Source organism: Anticarsia gemmatalis, chromosome 23 (genome assembly GCF_050436995.1).
Source record: "Anticarsia gemmatalis isolate Benzon Research Colony breed Stoneville strain chromosome 23, ilAntGemm2 primary, whole genome shotgun sequence".
NCBI lineage: Eukaryota > Metazoa > Arthropoda > Insecta > Lepidoptera > Erebidae > Anticarsia > Anticarsia gemmatalis.
In genome coordinates this window covers 7628416-7649734 of record NC_134767.1, presented here as the reverse complement: position 1 = coordinate 7649734, position 21319 = coordinate 7628416, and the positions used below count along the sequence as shown (strand labels likewise).

The following is a 21319-nucleotide window of genomic DNA, read 5'->3' as shown; positions in this document are numbered from 1 at the left end:
GTTTAAGACCATTAGCACTTCCCTCAACTTGGGAATCGAACCCGAGTAAACTTATTTTAGTGGAGTTTTTAGAGTTATTCACTTTAAAACAAAGTCAGTTGTATGTGTACTCTCTTGCTTGCTGCAAAACAAGGATTTTAAATAAAAGATAACTTTTATTGGTAATACTTTTAATTTTTAATTAATACCGTTACAAATTCAGTGGTTATTTAACAGATAGCCTTATGGTAACAAGTAACAAGAAAGATTGTATATATTTGGGTGGGATAGAATGTACATACATAATATAGAGACGATTATTGTCTTTTATATTAATATTATTGTTCCCAAACGAAAATGCTACAAACATTTTCTTAAAAGTGTAAAGAATTATAGATTAGCTTACAGTAGATCATTATACTAGGAAAATAAATAGTAATTAATAAGAAAATCTTATAAGTAATGGTTACAAAACTGTTCAGTCATATTTACATTAAGTTGAGTATAAAAATAGTAAAATATTCTTACATTAACTTTTATTTAATTACATACTACGTAAAGTTATATTACATAGTGTAAACTCTTAAAGCATGTGGCCACAGACCTTAAAAGTAAAACAATTTTAAGTCTATTTCATTAATATTAACGTTTACTAAGGTGGAACCAAGTAAAGAGCCTCTGAAAATACTATTTACAAGATTTCACCGCACCGAAAACCTAATCCACAAAAATACTAATAAATAATTAAAAAAGAATGCACAATTTCGATGATTCTTGAAACTTGGGCTTAGCCGTACGAGTCACTTGTCTACACATAAATTCACTATTTTGAACACAAGTCTTTAGCACCATTTTTAAGATTTCTTAGATTTTATAGGATGTCTTTGCTAGTTTTGATACATTTGCCTCTAAAGCATATTTCTGTTTCGTGAGAGATTTCTGTGGACATTGACGTGCTTAGGACGTTTGATGGATCCATGAATGATGAGACTGATGAACTTTCTACCTTACGAACAGAAATTACTGTTGCGTCTTCAACAGATTTTTCTGTCCTAGTTTCTATAATAGGATCAACTTTTTTGATGTCCATGAATTCTGGAACATTCGTATTGATATCGCTTACTGAAGAATCAGTGATCTCTTCAGGTATAAAAGCACTTTCAGTCGTCACTATCTTAGGTTTAGGTTGTTCAGTTGTAATGCGAATTTCTTGTTCAGGCGTAGTTGCGTTCTTTGTTTCTGAAGATTTGTTTTCACTGTCCTCTGACGTCACTCCGAAGAGATAGTCCATGAAACTGAAACCGTCTGTTCTGTCAACGGCTTTTACAGGAGTCGGTTCAGTGGGAGTTGTGAGGTATAAATCATCAATGGTAGGATCTGGAGAGCCTGTACCTAAATCTAGATCCCCAGGACTAATCGTTTGTGTTTCCTTTTCTACATAAACAGTTGTTCTTTTGCTTTCAGCGTTGACGAGAGTTTCATCATTATCATTGTCCTTGGAGCTAATCCTATGAATATCTAATGTAGGTATGACGTCAACGTTGTCCGAATCGTCATCGCTCGTAAAAAGGTCTTTAATAAACTGGAACTTTGGTTTGTAAGTTGTAACTTTAGGTTTTTCATTGTTTTCGTATTTTTCATGTACTGCTTTCACGTTGACTGGTTGTCCGAGGCGGTTGACTGTGTTCGTGTAGTACTGGGACTCGGCGAACTCGATAGATTCAGTCACTGGACGGACTTTCACTTTCTTCCAGAAACCTCGACGGCGGGATTTACGGTCTTTTTCTTCCTGTAATGAGAAAAACATGTTATAATAATAAGAAACAGACAACTTATAACTATACAACGTGCTTGCATGAATGACATTACTATCTAGTTACTAACAGGAGCAGTAAAACATTGGTAGTATCTTTTAGTGTTGCCCAATGCTTACCTCATCAAGAAGAGGAGCATCATCACCCGTAGTCAGCTCAGTCGTGGTTTCTTCTAAAGGCGTAGTAGACTTGGCTACATAACTGTCACCCGATGATATAATCCTCTCGGGTGGTATTTCTCCAATCTCACCACCTTTGTGTTTCATAACATTCGTATTATATTCATCCTGGTCCTGTTCTTCTAAGCTTTTCATTACTTCTTCCAACATACTTTCAAATGTCGACATTGTATCGCTCGAGTCGCTGTTAGTAACCTTACTCTGTTCTACCAAAGCTTCTAAAGTAGGTGGAATGTCAGGGATCTTCTTATTCGCTCTGTTGTTAGTTGCAGGCGTAACAGTCAAAAGAATATCGTCATATTCGTTCCTAGCTGTAATAATATCCAGTTCACTTTCCTTGTCTGACCTACGTTCAGTAGTAGCTACTTTCTGTTCGTCTACGATATCGTTTGGATTGTAAGGTTTGAATGAATCACTTGAGATTTTTGGAGACCATTGATCGACTTCTGGTTCAGCGTATTTTGGTCTGTTGATTGAATAGTTGGAGTCTTGGTCTTCTACTTCTACCTCAGGTTCAGGTTTCTTGTTGTACCTTTCTGATAGACGCGGTCTGTGGCTGTATCTACTGTGGAGCGAAGCCCTGGTGGTGGATGAAGGCGTCTCTGTCTGTGTGTCTGGCTTTTCCGTCGGCTTCTCAGTAGGTCTTCGCCCTCTGAACCGATTCTTTACTTCGTAAACACGTTTTGTACTTGATGCCTCAGTAGATGTTGTCGAGTAAGAATAAGTCGGCCTCCTACGACGGAAATGGCCACGTTTCGTTGTACTCTCCGTGGAAGCCGATACAGAAGATTCTGTCGTAGGCTCTGGTTTGTATACAGGATGCCTGTATTCCTGTTCAGGTCTCGAGTGTACTTGTTTGGTTTTCAAGTCAGCTTCGATTTCATCGATCCTCATTGTGGTTCGTCGTCTATCGAAGGCTGGTCTGTAGGTTACTGGTTGAGCAGGCCTTCTGCGTTCTTTAGCTCTTGACGATTCAGTTGATGATGCTTGATGATATTGTCTGATAACTCCTGGACGCACACGGACTCGGTTGTACGATGGAGTGGTCTGCACAACATTCTCTTCTTCCTCAGATTCATCATTTTCTTGGTTTTCAACTTTCGTATCTTCAACTTCTGGCGCAGTAGTAGCTTCTTCTTGTTTTGTGGTAGCATATTCGTTGTTGCCTGAGTAATAAGGTCCACTTGGTTCTGTCACCGCTTCAGTGGCGTACGCAATAGTTTCTTTGACTTCTGATCTTGGAACAGGAGTAGTTTGTTTCGCGTAAATGTCCTCCTCCTTTTCGTTGACACTTTCATCGTAAGATGATGCCTCTACGGGTGCAATGCTGCTCCTTGATTGATAGAAGTATTCTTCGTTACGTGTAGATGGTAAATTAGGCACGTAAGGGGAATCAGAGGGCAGGGTACTTCTTGCAGTAAACGTGGGTAGTGATGAGGTATCTTTCGCTTCTTCTTGTTCGCTTATAGAAACTCTCTCATTGGTGTAAGCATTCTCTGTATCAATGGTTTCAGTTACAGGTTCTTGTGATTTAGAAGACGATTGTCTAGGAGTCGGTTCAGTTATAGCTTCAATGTCTACAGTGCTCATGCGTTCCATCAAAGTAACAGGGTAGTTTTGGTGTAGGACATCTCTCGCGTAGGCCAAGTCTTCCTCTTTGCTGTTATGTGTCTTCCTTCTATCATAAAGTTCCTCATTATCCGATGCCTTGTAATGGATACGTCCCCTGGTTCTCGATCTAGATGACTTCGTAGTACTTTCACTAGAGTCGATAGGCTTCCTGATTGGCTTCTCAGTAGAGATTTTGTTAGGTTCATATCTAGGCCTTGTCGGTAATGGTCGTCTTTCTCTCAAAGGACGTCTTGTAACTACTACTTTAGCAGTAGATTCGTAGGAGTCCGATCGAGGAGTGGTGGTGTATCGGGGACGACCTCTAGACCTGATTGGAGTCCTTCTAGTAGTTGTAGTAGTGGTTGTTGTTGTCGATGATGAAGATGAAGGTGCTTCTCCACCATCAAAACCTTGTTCATATTGATTGTACTGGTTATACTGATTGTACTCATCGTATCTCGGAGGTGTATCGACCTCAGAAACGGTTGGCAAGTTGTTTACTTCCGTAGGTTTCTCTGGTTCTGGAGTTGCATTGTTGAATTCAGTTTTGTAAATTTCAGCTGAACTGTCCACATTTGTATTGTAATTGTTTTGAGTTTTATCTTCTGTTTTGTAGTTTGTTACTTGTGTGTCTGCATTCGTGTTGTATTTATTGTTGAATGAATTAGTATTGTAATTATTCACTGCAGATTCAATGTCAGTGTATTGGTTAACCGCAGGATCCGCATTCGTGCTGTATTTAATTGGTATATCCGCATTTGTGGTATACTTATTAACCGGGGTGTTGTCAACAGGATTGGTCGGTTGAGTCTGCTGTGACGTCACTTCAGTCTTACTAACGTAATCATTAGTGTTGAACACAGGGTACTTCAAATTCTGATCCGAATCGTAGTGTATTTCAGGAGTGTAGTTGTTCAAGTAGCTCTGTGACGACTGTTGGTGGTATTTCGGTTTCTCAGTGATCACTTTCTCAGGTTTTTGTTCCGGAATTGATGGACTAGGAGGAGCTGGAGTGGGTGAAGGGGATGGAGGCGGATGTCCAACGGTACCCGGTGTGACGTAAGGCTGCTTGACGTCATCGAAGTAATTGTGGTAGTCCAATGGAGTACTGAAGTGGAACGCCTGGTTTATTGAATAAGGATTGTGTGTTTCCAACAACTGACTCGGGTAAGTGGATGGTGGTTTAGTCGTGGTACTTGTTGTAGTCGTCGTTCGTAATGTCGTGGTATAATCAGGTTGTCTCTGGAAGTTATACTGGTCAATAGCTTCTGAGGACTTGAATCTGTTCTGTGAGGGGAAGTTGGAGAACTCTTGCGAGTTGTAATTAGGACCAGAGTTAGTTAGGAAGTATCCTGGTTTAGGAGGAGCTGTCTGCGTTTCGGGCTGCGAAGGTCTGAGAGAAGAGACATGTTGCGGTTCAAATGAGTAATAGTTAGACTGATAGTTTTGAGGTGGTTTCGTCTTCGGGGCAGCGGTACTGTAGTAACTGAACGTCGGTTTCTGTGTTGGCTTTGATTCAAGTTTGTACGAAGGTGGAGTCACTGAGTAATAGTTTTCATTGAGTTTAGGCTGGGTGGACTGCGGTGCGACTGTTTGCGCCGATTCTTTGATCTGTGAGTTGATTACCACAGAACCCACATGCGGTGATGGGAAAGGAATTTTAGCGAAGCCGTTAGGAGTGTTGTAACTCAAAGGAGCGACGAAGAAAGGCAATTGTTTTAGCTTATTGTCGGTATGTTCAATGTTAGACAAGTATGGTAGCTCGAATTTTACGTAGTTCTCTGGCGGAGGCAAATTGGAAGGTCCGATGAAAACTTTCGGTGCGTTCAAAGGATTGACAGCGTCTAATACGGCGATCGTGTCTGCATTCTTCAAAGACGATAGAACATCTCCGACTTTCACGGGAACATTTTTATTTGCTTCTTTGGCTGTAAAAATAGCGAGTGGTGGCTGATGTGGCTTCAGTTTTTTAGGTTTTGGAGTCGTCGGTGCGTGAGTTGCGAAAGGTGTAGTCAGCGTGGTGAATTTGGACGTCTGGTCTAACTGCGCATTGAAGTCTGCGAAGTATTTGGGACCAGATAAAGCGTCGAGGTGCTTCATGGCCGTATTCTGATAATCGTTCAAGAAGCTAGGTTTTCCCGGGTTAGGTCTAGGAAGACTTTGAGAATACAACTCCGAGTTCACCAGCTGAGATGTTGTCAACGGACTTCTGAAGTTGAACTGGCCTCTGTTCAATTGTTCTAACGGTACATACAGCAACTGTACTTCCTCTCCTCTCTCGTTCTTTGAGTGTTGTGGAATAATATCTGTTTTGACTTTCTCCACGCTATCAAACTTGATCTTTTGCAAAGATTGAGGCTTCTTTTTAGCAGCGAAAGCGAATTCATTACTGGCATTTTCGGCGCGGTACCCGTCAACAAACTTTGGGGCATCTAATTTAGTTTTCTGTGGCTGAGTCAAGAATGGTTTTGCTTGCACAGACAAAGGTATACCGGAAGGTTGCTGGAAGCTGACTTGATTCATGTTCATAGGTATCACTTGTGGTCGGGCTGGCTGCTGGGGAACGTTCTCGTAACCGAAAGGTGGAGCGACGAAACCTTGGCTCAATGGGAAGTTGGCTTGCTGCAGGCCGAATCGGATGCTCTGTCCAAACCCTTGATCAGATAAGAAGTTCTGAGGAGCGGATGGAACCGAAGGCACAGACTGAAGATACAGTTGTCTATTTGCCGGAGTATTGAAGTAGTTTCTCGATGAGAAAGCATCTGCACTGAAGCCTGTCGGTCTTGGAAGACCAGGGAACGGTTCTGTCAGTATTCTGGGTTCAGCAACAGCTTGTCGTTTTAATTGCGGTTGTTGTGGTAATTCTGGTTCTCTGTCTATAGGCCCGCGGAGTGGGACCCAGTCGCTGATGTCTGACGTGTAAGTGCTGAGCTGGCGGGACCATCTCGATTGTTCTTTCGTTGCTGACGTCACGGCCAGGAGTGACACCAGGCAGGCTAAGCGGTGCACGGTACTGTGCGCCATCTGAAATGAGGAAAATATATGCGTTAATATTGATGAATTTTAATGTGACAAGGTTTTTGTCAGACCGTCGTATAAAGATCTTGAATTTATCCTCTCAAGTCTCAGTCAAGTTATAAGCCCAAAAAGCTTCTCTGTCCAGTCCTCAGTTTTTAGAGTGTAAAATAGTAAATATACCTATGTTTCGTATACTATAGTATGGTATGGTATGGTATGACTAAATATCATATTTTTACCGATACCAGCAGATTTACAGTAAATTCGTATGCTATTAGATTTGGACATTTTGATTGCCAACGTTTAACACATTTAGTATCATTAACAACAAGTACTATGCATTCAAAAGACAATTTGCGCAGGTCAAGATTGTTATAAAGTCTGTGAGTTTTTTCCTCACAATGTGTTGCATGCTAATCGTTAGTATTGTACAATACTATGAGAAAAACGTATAACAAACAAAACATTAGGCGCTAACAGTACGATATTATCTGCCGACGTAATTTATAGAACAAAATGCTTGGTGTCTGTTTTTTTAATTGTCTTAAGGTTTTATGACTGCTATATGCGATAGCATCTTTTAACACTACAGGTTTTTAATTTGCACGCAAAGTCTAGGCAAAATTTACAAGCAAGGTAAATGAGAATATAATAAACTAGCTGACCCGCGCAACTTCGCTTGCGTCACTTAAAATAATGGGTCGAATTTTTCCCCGTTTTTGTAACATTTTTCTTTGCTACTCCGCTCCTAATGACCGTAGCGTGATGATATATAGCCTATAGCCTTCCTCGATAAATGGGCTATCTAACACTGAAAGAATTTTTCAAATCGGACCAGTAGTTCCTGAGATTAGCGCGTTCAAACAAACAAACAAACAAACAAACTCTTCAGCTTTATTATATTAGTATAGATTCAACGAGTTGTTTTGTTTTATGACATTATCAAAAGAGATCAGTAGCACGACTCTCTACCACTATTGACTGTTGACAACCGGCTAGCTATTGATAAATGTTGTATAAAAATCGGTTTCAGTGCGTCTAGCGGGTGGCATGGGAACTATTTCTGCAATACGTTTCAAATGTCAAACTCTCGATACTCGATAGTACCGAAAATCGAAATAAAAATTCGCGATACAGACAGTATCTTAAATATGACATTAAAATAAAGTGTAGTAAGTCCTATTAGGTAAATAAAATGTCGTCTTGTTACATTAAAGGGTAAACTTAAGTGATCTAAAAATCTCTTTAGTATTCATAGGAGTTAATCATTTTGATAGACTTTCAGTTTAAATTTCGCAAAGTATGTTCAATTCTTTTGGTTCTCTGACATAAAAAAGTGTTGGTGGCGCATCAATGCCATCACTTAGCTTATAAATTGCCAACAAAATGAGGCCAATGTGCTGCAGCTGTAGTCCTATAAACTACGTGTCTATGGTGAATAAAACGTCTAATTAATGCTATACCTGCACTGACCTTAGGACGCAATTAGTTGAAGGTGGATTTTGACACGGTTGTAGGTAATTTGAATAAATATTGGGTAATTTAGGACTTGCTTGGGTTAGAATACTGATTGATGTCCCCATAGGGAACACGTGAAAAGACTTCGGAAATACTAAATGCTAAACTTGTGCAGTTTTTTTAAATAAGTTTTTTTTTTTGCATCATATTTAACCTCGGGATTTTGCGGGAAAATCATTAGGGTAGGAAGACAATAACAAGTGGATACAGAAATCGTAGCAAGTAACAAGACCAAGACAAGGGAACAAGACCCAGAACAATAATCTTTGATCTTTTAGTTTAATAATTGCGTTTAAATAGATTATTTCTATCAAGAAAAGAATATATTACTTTATTTCTGTAAACTTTATGATTTTAGATTAGAATTGAGCTGCACACACACATGCAGTTAGGCATTCATCGGCCTAGCCGGGCACGAAAATCAAATATGAGTAGATGAACCAGATCGGCACAAGCCGTATAAGAGAGTTTGAGTCGGTTTTGTTCTTCGATAAATACTGCCGAACCGAACTAGCCGAAAAGAAAAAGTGTTTAGCTGTAGCTGGCCTTACTATTTTCTCATCTAGAATCCTAGTGATGTCATTACAATAATTGCGATAGTACCTTTATAATTATGTCACGGTGGGAATCAAGTTTTTTAACCATAAACCACCATGGGTAAAGATTCACATGGTTGATGCAACTGTTACATATGTATTACATAGTTTCTATTTACATGATGTAACAATGGAGCGTTATCTGATCAACATAATGTACTTTTAAATGATATGTGACTGCTCTGATAGGGGTTGTTTTGCTTAATGATAGTTGAGTAAGTTTTCAATGGTTAAGCATTTAAATACTGTTGACCGTATTTTGGCTTGCGTAGATAACCTCTCTTTTATCAAAAGGCTTAATATTAATGATGTCTTTTTTTACTATTTTAACGGCAAGGCTGACAAGCTTCTGCCCGTGGTTTTGTCCGCATGAAAACGATATCGCGATATGAAAAATATGTGTTTATTTCAGGGTACAAACTATCTCTCTATTTTAATACTCATTCCTACACCGTCTTGAAATTATGCCACTTGAGGAATAAATAAGGTGCCAGTTATCCAATTTGGAAATTGATCAATCATAATAATAACATTGCATTGCATTCAATCTCATAGCTAACGCAATTTCTGTAAGTGCTTAAATCTTAAATATTGTGGTACAAACTGTCTCTCTATTTTAATACACATACCTATACCATCTTGAAATTATGCCAATCGAGGAATAAATAAGGTTGCCCAATTTGGAAATTGAACAATCATAATAAACATTGCATTGCATTCAATCCCACTGCTTACTCAATTTCTGTGAGTGCTCAAATCTTAAATATTGTAATTCAACAAATATTTCCAAATATCGAAAACAGCTTTCTAATTTAAATAAACGTGTGCACATATTTATTTTATTAATGGTTAATTACTTATCTAAATGATGCAAGAAAATCTTATTGACATTAAGTGATACTGCAATGTGTGTTCTTTTGAAATCCATACTTATGCGAAAGTTTGTCTCTTTGTCCGTCTGTCTGTTACGCTTTTATAGCTAAACTAATGAACCGACTACAATGATATTAAGTATGAATATAGAAGTAAATAACGTCAATTACACGCATTTTTTTCTAAAATTTCAATACCTTAGAGGTAATACAAGGGACTGAAAATCTTTACGATAGCGCATCTGCAAGGTTGCACACGAGCGGAACCAAGTAGCCGAGTTATTTTTTTATGTATAACTTATACCCGCGACTTCGTCCGCCACCTGAATTTTCCCATGGGAATGCGTCATTTTCCCGGGGTAAAAAGTAGCCTATGTCCTTTCTCGCCTTCTCGGGTATCAAAATATTTCCACCAAATTTCATGCAAATTGGTTCAGTAGTTTAGGCGTGATTGAGTAACAGACAAACAGAGTTACTTTCACATTTATAATATTAGTATGGATGAATATAGAAGTAAATATCGTCAATTAAACACCCTTTTTCTAAAATCTCAATACCTAAGAGGGACTGAAAATCTATACGATAGCGCATTTGCAAGGTTGCACATAAGCGGAACCAAGTAGCCCAGTTAATATTTTATGTATAATTGCAATAATTGTTATATAATTTAATATAAATAGCGTTAATTAATAATGTTATTTATCAGTTGACCGACTTGTCTTGTATGTGTTAATACCGGATTACATATTTTCAAGTTCTGTTTATTGTTTTGACCGGAATAGCCACTAGTTGATAAATAGACAATGAGAAACAAACGTAATGTATTGCTACACTGTATGTAAAATGTTAGGTAAAAATTCTTTAATAACGATATAGAAGAAAGCAGTGATAGCCGAGTGGTATAAGTTGATACCTCCCACGCAAGTGGTCGCAGGTTCGAACCCGGGGCAACACACCAATGACTTTTCGAAGTTATGTGTGCATTAGAAATAATTATCGCATGCTCCAACGGTGAACTAAAACATCATGAGGAAACCTTGCATGCCTAAAATTTGTTAAATATGTACATTTATTGAGGGCATGCAAAGTCCCCAACCCGCACTTGGCCAGCGTGGTGGACTCAAGGCCTAACCCCTCCCTCATTACGGGAGGAGACCCTTGCCCAGCAGTGGGACAGTAATGGGTTAAATTTATTTATTTATTAACGATATAAAATTGTACGGAAGTAAATAGAAACGCTGGGGGAGGACGCCCTGTTACGCAATTCTGTACAGTCGGTACTGTCGAGTATCGTGAGTTTGACTTTCAAAATGTAATGCTAAAATAGTTCTTTCGGAGCCGACTAGAGGCGCTAATTAGATTTTTATACAAAATCTAGATATCTAGCCGGTTGTAGATAGTCTATGGTAGAGAATCGCGCAACAGAACATATTAATAATGCTTGTAAAAGACCATATATGTAGTACTTACATTGCTGATTTAGTCAGATCAGCCCGAAAGGCCTTAGACGTGGCTTAACGACTGTTATCTTAATTGACAACAACCGGGACCGACTTTTTACGTGCCCTCCGAAGCACGGAGACGCCCAGTTCAAATGCCACTATGTGGTCATCCATCTATGGAATGACCGCGCCAAGGGTTGCTTAACCCACAGATAGTTTACCGACCGGTGAGCGCAACTGGCTACGGGCGCCTCTGCCGATTTACGGGTTTACTGATTGCTGATAGTAGTGGTCAAGTAACCGTGTGGTTAGTAGTTAGTAGTTACTGTACATTGTATAACAATCTAGATGATAGTAATTGGTGCAAAGCGCAACGATTAACTACCAGTTTGCACGTTCCGAATACATAATTAGTTGTGTTTTGTTGTGGAGCAATTTTATAAAGTGTTTACAACTTTTTGCTTTTGTACCTGATACCATAAATGCTAACATCTGTCTTTCTGTTTGTTTGTTACGCTTACATAACTAAAACAGCAGGACCGCTCGGTGGCAAATGCAGCATGGAAGATAGTTGAAGACTCAAGGCTACTTACAAAGGGAACTTTATTTCGAAAATCATTTTAGTAGGACTAAAACACGGAATAAATATAATTACGCGAGAATACATTTCATCGTAAATTAACTGTCAAAATTGATGACGTAAGACATAATGCTGTCAGATTCTACCTAGATCATAATGAGATCCACTAGAAATGCCCGATGTTATTCTTGCCAAATAGGTTTTCAGTCCATACATTAATACTTAGTGGAAATTATTCGATACATCGCTGAGATACAAACATCGCATCGATTTCTACAGCAATTGCACAGACGCATTGAATTAATCTAATATCTTTAATGTAAGGCGGAAAGCCGAGACTTTTGGCTGTGGTATAAAGGGAAGAGGGAGCGAGTAGACAAAGTAAGAAGTATATCTTTAAACTAGTTTTTGCCTTGGACTTCGTCCACGTGGTTTGGAACTTAGGACAAATTTTTCATACAAAATTTCATCCCCTATTTTATCCCTTTGGGGTTAAAATTAATCAAAATCCTTTCTCAACGGGTGCCTTCGTCAGAACATTTAACTGCGTGCCAAATTTCATACCAATCCGTTAAGTGCTTTGGGTTGTGCGTAGATAGATCACTATTTTAGTCAGTATTTTGATTGTGACAGTAGTACTAAGTTTATTAGCCTACTATAGGTACTATAGGTTTTGGTTCTCAATATTTGTGTGATTCAAAGTGTGTGTAGCAGCTTTAGGTTTCAGTAAAAACTTCGAAAGATGCCCAGGAGGATATTAAGTAGATTAATTTTGGAACTTGACTAGTTGACTACGTAGCTACCAGCTACTTCTGGTTTAAGAAAAGAAGATCAAATAAGCAAGAGATGAAGTAAAGTGTACCAAACCTCCCGGATGCGAAGCATACTTTTGAAAGGCACTAAGTATAAAATAGGAAACCCAGAGCAAATTTTTCTTATTTTACACGCCAGTTTCCATGACGGCTTGCACAAAATAAGTCATAAATCTTTTAGGTGAAAAGCTTATAACTTGCGGCACATGACACGAGGGGTAATTGAACGTGTCGTATTGTGGCTAATGTACTTTCCTCTCGATGCTAATTGGTGCTTGTGCGTTAGAATACGTTATGTACTGGCGAGAAAGTTCATCACTGACATACTGACTACACTTATTGTAGGCTATGAAGAAACTATACCCACATTTCGTACCTATATAATATATATTATTATATGTGTAATACAGTAATAAATATAACATATCGGGAATTACTTTTTAAAACAGAAGTTTCCGCCATGCAAGGTTTCCAACGGATATAATTGCTGTATCAATTTCTAAATTCTCGAAAAATTCCTTCCCGTTAGTTTATCCTCCCATGGATATTTCTATTGGGCATTCAAGATGCCAGCAAAAATATAATTTTCTTGCGATACTAGGACACCGATAACTTCTTTACCATTTTCCCAGGATATGTATAACCCTTACTATTTATACCCTTCCCCCCGAACTCCTCAAGGCTTCCTCCAAATGAGTATCAGCCCCTGGTGCTATCTATGATTTGGATATTATTAGTAAAGATTTTATGTGTAATTGAGCTAGATATAAGAGTAAGTTATAGATTTTGATCACTTTTTACAAACATACAAACAACGAACAAAGTAGGTACAACCAGAACCCAAAAAAAAAACCGTGTGGGAATCGAACCGAACGCAATGGTAGCGGCATGACAACCTTAACCACTGCGCTACGGAGGCAGTCCATACCAGCTGTTTCCAAGTCGATGCACCCAGTCAACAACTTGCTAAGACTACCAGAAGGCGGCACGAACAAAACAAACAAATCAAATCATCTAGACATTAGTTTTTCACTACCGGTCTCGTTTAACAAAAATAATTCACTTTATAGTCTAAGATCCCGCAATACAACAACCTTCGCCGATGTGGTTACTTGATGAAAGATATTTTTGAACAAATAAAACTTGTCAATAAATATATTGCGGATGGGTTGTCTAAGAAATTCAGTCTAAAGTATAATTAATTAATAATTAAATGCTTTTTGCTTTTAGGGTAAAAGCAGTTAATGGCTAATTATCAAAATATAAAACCTTTGGAATATACAAACGTTAGGTTGATTTACTTACTACTATTTATGACTGACCTACTATTTATTTCCCTTCACAACCGGTGCAAGTTAGATCTCATATTTTGGATTGAAATGGAATTAGTTCATTTACCAAACCAGTAAAAAAAAACCTTTTTGTACGAAAATTTTGTAGACAACCCGTTTGGAATATATTTATTGACATATTTTATTTGATAAAAAATATATTATGTAGATCGGTGAAGGTTCATGTACAGCGGGATCCTATACTATTATTAATCTATCATTGTCCAGTGCTTCAATGAATCTAACCTCGTGAAACGAAAGTAACTGTCAATTAATATGGTAATAGAACACATTTAGTTACTTAATGAATGGCTTATGGCCAGCACTGATGGCTAATGTTGCATAAAAGATGGCAGGTCTACTGTTTTGTACTCTATTGAGTTATCGAATTAGTTTATTTGGAAGTCGTTTTGACTACTAAGTTGACTATACTAGTGCTTTATAGTATAGTATATGCGTAGGTGCTTTTTGGCTTCGGGTGGGTCTTTGATTTACCATATAGTTCCCGAAAGTGACTTTACTTTCAGGAACTATAATAATATGGAGAATCTTAGATGCCAAACCAAAACTAGTTCCTTAACTTTTCCTGTAATATTTTCTCGTGCGTGGTAAAATAACGCAACGTGTATATACCCGTAGACTTTCAGGTTTGTGCTTCTGATATACCACCAGAGTTCCAGAGGGGTAGTAGTGTGATATTTTTTTTTATGTACTTATATATATTGTATACTAACCCTCCTATTCATTAAAATATATGAAGTTATGAAAGGCTTATGAAGAGTTTTGTTTCTTTCACTCATTCAGCGAAACGAAAAAGAGAAAATATAATATAGTTGTCTCTTAACTAAAATAGGTTTATAGTGTGATTATGAATAAAAGAGGGTTAGTCTATGCAATTTGATCGATGTCGCGTGAACAGATTTGATAAGGTATTGTAACCTTTAAATTTCAATCGCGTTTTCGCGTATTTCTCTAGCTGTTCTTATTATTTACTTAATATCATTGAGTATGTATGTTTGTATGTACATATATCTGTTCAAATGACGTGTATTAGATGACAAAACAAACATTATCCCTGTCATTACAGCGTACAAGTGAAAGTATCGGCGGTTTCACATAATGATAGTTACACCGCAACTGTGGAGGAAAGCTCACTTTTATGGTTTTACTTGTAATACTAATATTGTACACTCTATGTAATAGTTTGTAATAAATATCTGCGTGTAAGAGTTTAGTGCTGTTTAGTGCAATAGGTATATTAGATATTAACTGTTTTATATACTACAAACTTCTTACTGCGTATTCGCTCGCGTGAAAGGATTTTCCGTGGTTAAAGGCCTATGTGTTATCCTTGGCCAGCTAGTAAGCTATCAATGTACTTAATTTCATTAAAATCCGTTCAGTACTTATTTCGTGAAAGTGTAACTAACATACATACATCTATGCATCATCACAAGCTTTCGCATTTACTTATATTATTAGTAGGATATCTGACCCTGTTTGTCTCCGGATCTTCAACTGTCTCTACGGAATTGATGAAAATCGGTTCAGCGGTTTAGCAGTGAAAGCAAACCATTCAAAAATACTTTCTCACTTAGAATCTTGGTATAAGTAATGTAAATAGTGTATGGTTTAAATATCATTAGCTTAATCACTTGTTATGCCAAATTAACAAAAATGACGTAAAAAAATCTACTTCAACATTCCAACAGAAATAACGAAAATCGAACCCGAGACCTCGTTACTACACACGCACACAAACCTGCAAAAAAATCGCTTGCAGTTATGTATTTCTGTCAACAATCTTAGCGTGATATGCGTGTCTCATTCCTTAGTTCATTCACATGGATCAGTCAACCGTGCAATATTTCGTTGTTAATGCAATAATGTATACAGTTTCTCATTAGATTGTCTCGCCACCCGCCTGCTAACGTGTATTTAAATTAGTTTAACAACGGATGTGTTTGGTTTCTGAGTTAATTGCGGATGTTGGATATGGGGTTTTGAAGTTCAGGGAATAAATTAGGCTGAGAAGACGTCTATAGTCATACCCTCTTATTCATAAAAATATATGAAGTTTATGAAAGGCTTATAATGTGTTTAGTTTCTTTCACTCCTTAGCGAAATGAAAAAGAGAAGACATGTTATAGTAGCTTTTTAACTAAAATAGGTTTATAGTGTGTTTATGAATTAGAGGGTAACAATCTAGGAGAGATCCTTGAATGCAATGTTTGCGGCTGGACGAAGGTATACAAAATTTAGGACGTCAGTTACTTGCAGGTATCGATGGCTTGTTTGATACAGTTACTTTAAATACGCAAAATGTTGAATTGTAATCTAAATGAATCGTGCATGCCAAGACTCTCTGCTAAGTTTTCGTACTATAGGTATAAATAGATTTCGTGAACCGTCTATCGTCATAAGCCGTCTTGTGACGATAGATTATTCTTGGGCCCCTGCCCAAGAATGATTTTATTCCCTAATTTTATTGCGATATTTCAGTCCATCGGAAAAAGTCTCTTTTTTATAGAAGCTAAAGTTTTGATGGATCTTTGTTACTCAATCACGCCAAAACGACTGAACTGATTGTAATGAAATTTGATACACGGTTAGTTTATAGCCTAGATTATCACATAGGATACTTTCTACCTCAGGAAATTGCATCACGCGGACGAAGTCGCGGGCAGAAGCCAGTAGTTTAATACGATACATGTGACATGCAAACCCACTGGGAACCATATTGCGCGGTATCGTGTCGAAACTGAAGTCACGATGTTCTCGATCATGGTTTATTGCGCTACTAATGTACTAGATTGCTAGTTAGCATTCGAATTACCACCGCTTATTAGGATTGAAGACGACTTCTCGTTTAATTGGGTTTACTGTTTCGAAAAACTTTGGTAGTGGGTACCTTCAAACTAGCAGAAATTACCAAGTAAGTAATTAATTTAAAAATTGCTTCTGATTTTGGAGTTAATGACCTCACTTTATAGGTCTTGTTACTGCAGCTTTAATTGATTGTTAAATATATAAAGTTCGGTTTTTTAATAAAAAAATGATATGTCATTTCGGAACTGGGACTCTGCTGTAAGCCTAGATTCTGGTCTTCAATAAAATCAGTGGTTTTTTATAACATGCATTCATCAAATAAGTAATAAACAAATATGTAATTATTGATGGGATAACAAGTTTGAATATCGATCAAATGTTATGTCGATAATCGCGCGGTACTTAACTCCTATTTACTACGTAGGAGTAGTATACAATTAAGTTATTTTTGTATTATGTCACGGTAGGCTCAAGGTTTTACTCATAAAAAAACTTATAGTGGTTAACAGATAAAAACTGGAGTACTTTACTTGCTTAGAAGTAAATCAAAGGTCTTATGGTTTTTACCAGCCTATTATCACACTATGATGGTTATATCAATGTCATTGAAGCATAAAAAAGATCTGCAGAACTGTAATTTTATAGATGCAAATATTTTGCTTCGCGAATTTTGCTGATTAATTACAAGAGTGGTAGTGGCTAGAAGTAGAGTCGCAGTCAGCTATCTAATATCATTTTTTTAATTAGACTTCATTATCTATTATTTTGATGATGTCCCAAACTATTAGAGCGGCTAGGAAGAAATGATCTACATATTTATAGAATAAGCCTAAGATTAATTTCAAGCGTATGCACAACACAGGAGAAGCATAATTGACACCATCCTTTCATGTCGCAAATCTCAATCTTAATCCGGTCAAAAATGTATGCCACATTCATAAAATTACACATTAAACCAAGAAAAAGTATCACACAACCCTTTTATATCATCATAAAACCTTAAATACAATTAACAAGTAGTACAGCATTCATTTAACTCCAAAACACGCAATTAACCAGTATTTTATTCAAAGATTTCCATTTACAAGTGATTCTGATTAAAATCTGTTTTGAAGTGGAAAAAATGAATTCATAACGTGCAGTGCAGGCCGTGTAAAGTGACATGCGCGGTTGAGTATCTCGGGCAATAGTTGCATAGCGTGGAACGGAACGTGTATCGTTGTTTACCCACTTCTGTGCGTTCGGTTTTACGTAATTTACTTACATTATTATTTAATTTTTGTTGTAATTCTGCTTAAATTATGTCGTTTGCGATTAATGGATATGTCTTAATGTAGTGAAGGAACCATTTTACGCTAGTTTATTGGTGCTTGCAATTTTATTAGTGCGTTTAATAGTGTTATATTATCATTTTCCTGCTTTTGTGCAATATATTCTGCAAATTTATTATTAAAATTACTTTTTTGGTACAGAATTTTGTAATGCAAAATATAATTTACTGTAAAATTTATTGCTTCCTCTTTTCAGTAATGAATTTCGGATATTAAATCCATAAATATTTACGTAACATTGATTTACTTTTGTACTTTTTTACTTTTAATAGTTACCTATTTATTAGTACGTATTGGTTAAGAAAGACTTACTTAAAAAGGGCCATAGTTAGTTAAGTTTCCCGATAGTTCATTAACATAGAGTTTGTTTTACAAGTGGTCACGTACTGATAGTTAAGCCAAGTGCTTTGAAGCTTTAAAAGTCATGGTTTTTACGGCTGTACTTATCATAATTATTCATAGGTCAAAACTGTTTTTAATTCAACGTAGAGTAGGTAACTAAAAAATAAGCAATGTTATTAATACGGGACTATAGGTTATTTCATATTAGATCTCTTATTAATATTTTTTTTAATAAACATCAGGAAAATAGGGAATTGCATGGAAATTGAAAATGATCAGTACAAAATAAATTACATTACAACATTATACTTCCCTATGAAAGCGTAAAAAATGTCTTCCACACATTAAATTAGCTAGGATAATAATCTTACATAACAAACAGATCATTTGCATAAATATTTCTTCAAAATTACCTCGATTCACAATACACTGACCTATATTACGCCACCTGCCGGCAACAATGGACAACTGTCTAGTAAAGACACACTCTTTGTTCAAGTCATTTACTCCAGTGAAAGTTGGTAAGTATTTTTGGCCTGCAGTGTTTACATGGTAGTTGTAGTCTTTTTAAAGCGGCTCTTTTTTTGGTCGGCAGTGTATTTAAATGTATTGATGAAATAATGAGTGCGAGTGAATGGGTTTGACTTTGTTACGTAATACTGTAACTACTTCTGTGGCGCGGTCGGTAGTGTATTGGACTGCCAACCACGAGATTCCGGGTTCGATTCCAGCTCGGATATGGTCTCTTACTGATCTATATTACACTACCTTTTACCCGTGACTTCGTCCGCGTGGTTTGTGACTTAGGACAGAATTTTCATACAAACTTTCAACCCCTATTTTATTCCCTTGGAAATTGATCAAAATTCTTTCTTAGCCTGGGTCATAACATCTATCGCAATACGCTCGCCCCCTATTACATGAGACAAAAATTGTTAACGGCGAAACGCGGGTGTATTTCATTTACCTCTATAAATTCTCTATATTTCCTGGACAAATCTTTGTGTGATGAGCACGAGTATTTGTTCTGAGCCTGGATGTTAATGTATCTATATAAGTATGTATTTAGAAGAATATAAGTCTGTTTATCAGTTATTTGGTTACCATAGTACAAGCTCTGCTTAGTTTGGATTCAAATGACCGTGTGTGAGTTGTCGAAAATATTTTTTTTTAATTTCTATTTGCACCTCAGGGTCACACCTATAGGTGTAAACAGACAGTTAAGTGGTTAAATATGTTGTAAAACTTTTGTTCTTAGATTTTGAAAATGTCTTTCTTGAGTGGCTATTTAGTTTGCAGGAAGGTTGTAATTAGTGTTAATGATATAAAATAATAATTGTATTGCATGGCCTGAGAACAAGTATGTAGGTCTTTGTCTAGACTGTGACGGAAGTCTAGATTTTAAGATAATTATGTATATCCTGAAAGGAAGCCTTAATTCTTATAAACTGTTAGTTAATGTATCAACAGTAAATGGTGTCCTTTATTTATAAATTTAAATTATATTAATTTGCAGAAAATATGGTACAGGAGGTGGTTTACAAAATAAATTAGTTGACATCACATATTTTGTTATGAAACTGACATGCAAATATTAAGCACACATTAAGCATACCTACATATTACTTAAACGAAAATTATTATATTTTTTTTAATTATTATCACAGAAGATGTAGTACCTAACTAGAAGACAATGTAAAAATAATATATTTTTGAAGTGTTACTGAAGTGATAAGATTGAGGTCCGAATTTTTTGTTTTAATAAGTTCATACTCGATCGGAAAAGGGACCCATGCCTAGCAATGGGACAGCCACGGGTCAAGAAACTCCTGGATGTATAAAAACAGCTGTCAAAATTCCACCTGAAGAAGTTTTCCAGAAGTGGTGAAACTTGCGTGATGCATGTACAATGTCCATATTGTTCGTGTCCAATCAGTACTGCTTCTGACTCACAAAGGCAGTGATTACTAGCGGCTATTTACAATTGTACACGACTATTGTAAGTACGAAGAGTAGAGAGTTTTAAACCTGGTAATGTATAGCTTTGAACTCGAGAACTGATTGACCAGTCGCAATGAATACTTAAAACTAGTAAAGTTCTTGAACTACCACGGTTTGCTAAATTGCTAACAGGTCTTAACGTCGGGCAACTAATTTTAAAAAAGTATCGTAAACCTTCAGTCCAGTTAGTTTTTAGGATATAGAAAACAACTCCCGCACTAAGAATTGCTCTTTTGTCGCGCGGATATTTACAAACATTCAAACAACGGACACAAAGTACAACCAGACAAGAAACATTGTTTGTGGATCGCACATATAATTGTTCCGTGTTCTGTGTTTCCGGGAATCGAGCCCACGACCTCCCAACGTAATGATAACGGCGTGGCGACCTAAACCACTCCGCCACAGCAGTAATAAATTCTTATTGCATTTAATACTCTTTGGCAATTTTTGTATTAAGGAGGTGATTACTACTAATTACTTATAACAGGCTACGAGAAATGCTAGTTCTTTCTCAGTCTGCTCCCATGAGAAACAGGCTTAAGTATGTAAAGCAGTCCAAACAGTAATTAAGTATCGATCGTGTTGCTTACGAACTAATGCACGGACACCAGAGCCGGTGCTTCCGACACACATTGTGGCACACGACACCGAGATCAAACAAACAATATAACACCGTTCAATAACCGATACAACGATGTTTCATTCATCTGTGTACCTTTATACTGTTTAAAGAAAGTCAATTTTACTTATTGCCCTAACTATCGCCAGTATAAATATTTGCCCTAAATGAATAAATGATATGATTTTTGGACTTGTGTAAATATGAAAATCGGATCCAGTAGTTTCAGAGATTAGCGCGTACAAACTAGCTAACCCAGGCCCTGCAGAACTACGATTGCGTGAAATTTAAGTAAAATTATTATAGCCTGTGTTATTTTGATGTTTAGGTTATAATACTGAAAAGTTTCACCGAAATTTTTAGTCGTTTTTGCCTGACATTGTAACAAACATTCTCACAAACTTTCGCATTTATTTTATTAGTATGATAAAACTCTAACTCT

At 36.9% G+C, this 21319-nt stretch overlaps 1 protein-coding gene across 1 annotated transcript in view; it reads right to left on the bottom strand.

The window, feature by feature from the left end:
* Window positions 1–153: 153 nt before the first annotated feature.
* LOC142983017 (uncharacterized) overlaps window positions 154–21319 on the bottom strand; it is a 56805-nt gene continuing 35639 nt past the window's right edge. Inside the window, exons 2-3 of the mRNA XM_076129781.1 lie at window positions 1913–6607; window positions 154–1768 (exon numbers count right to left, since the gene is read on the bottom strand). Of these exons, the coding sequence (XP_075985896.1) occupies window positions 851–1768; window positions 1913–6607 (5613 nt within the window). The 3' untranslated portion in view covers window positions 154–850. The remainder of the gene's footprint in view (window positions 1769–1912; window positions 6608–21319) is intronic.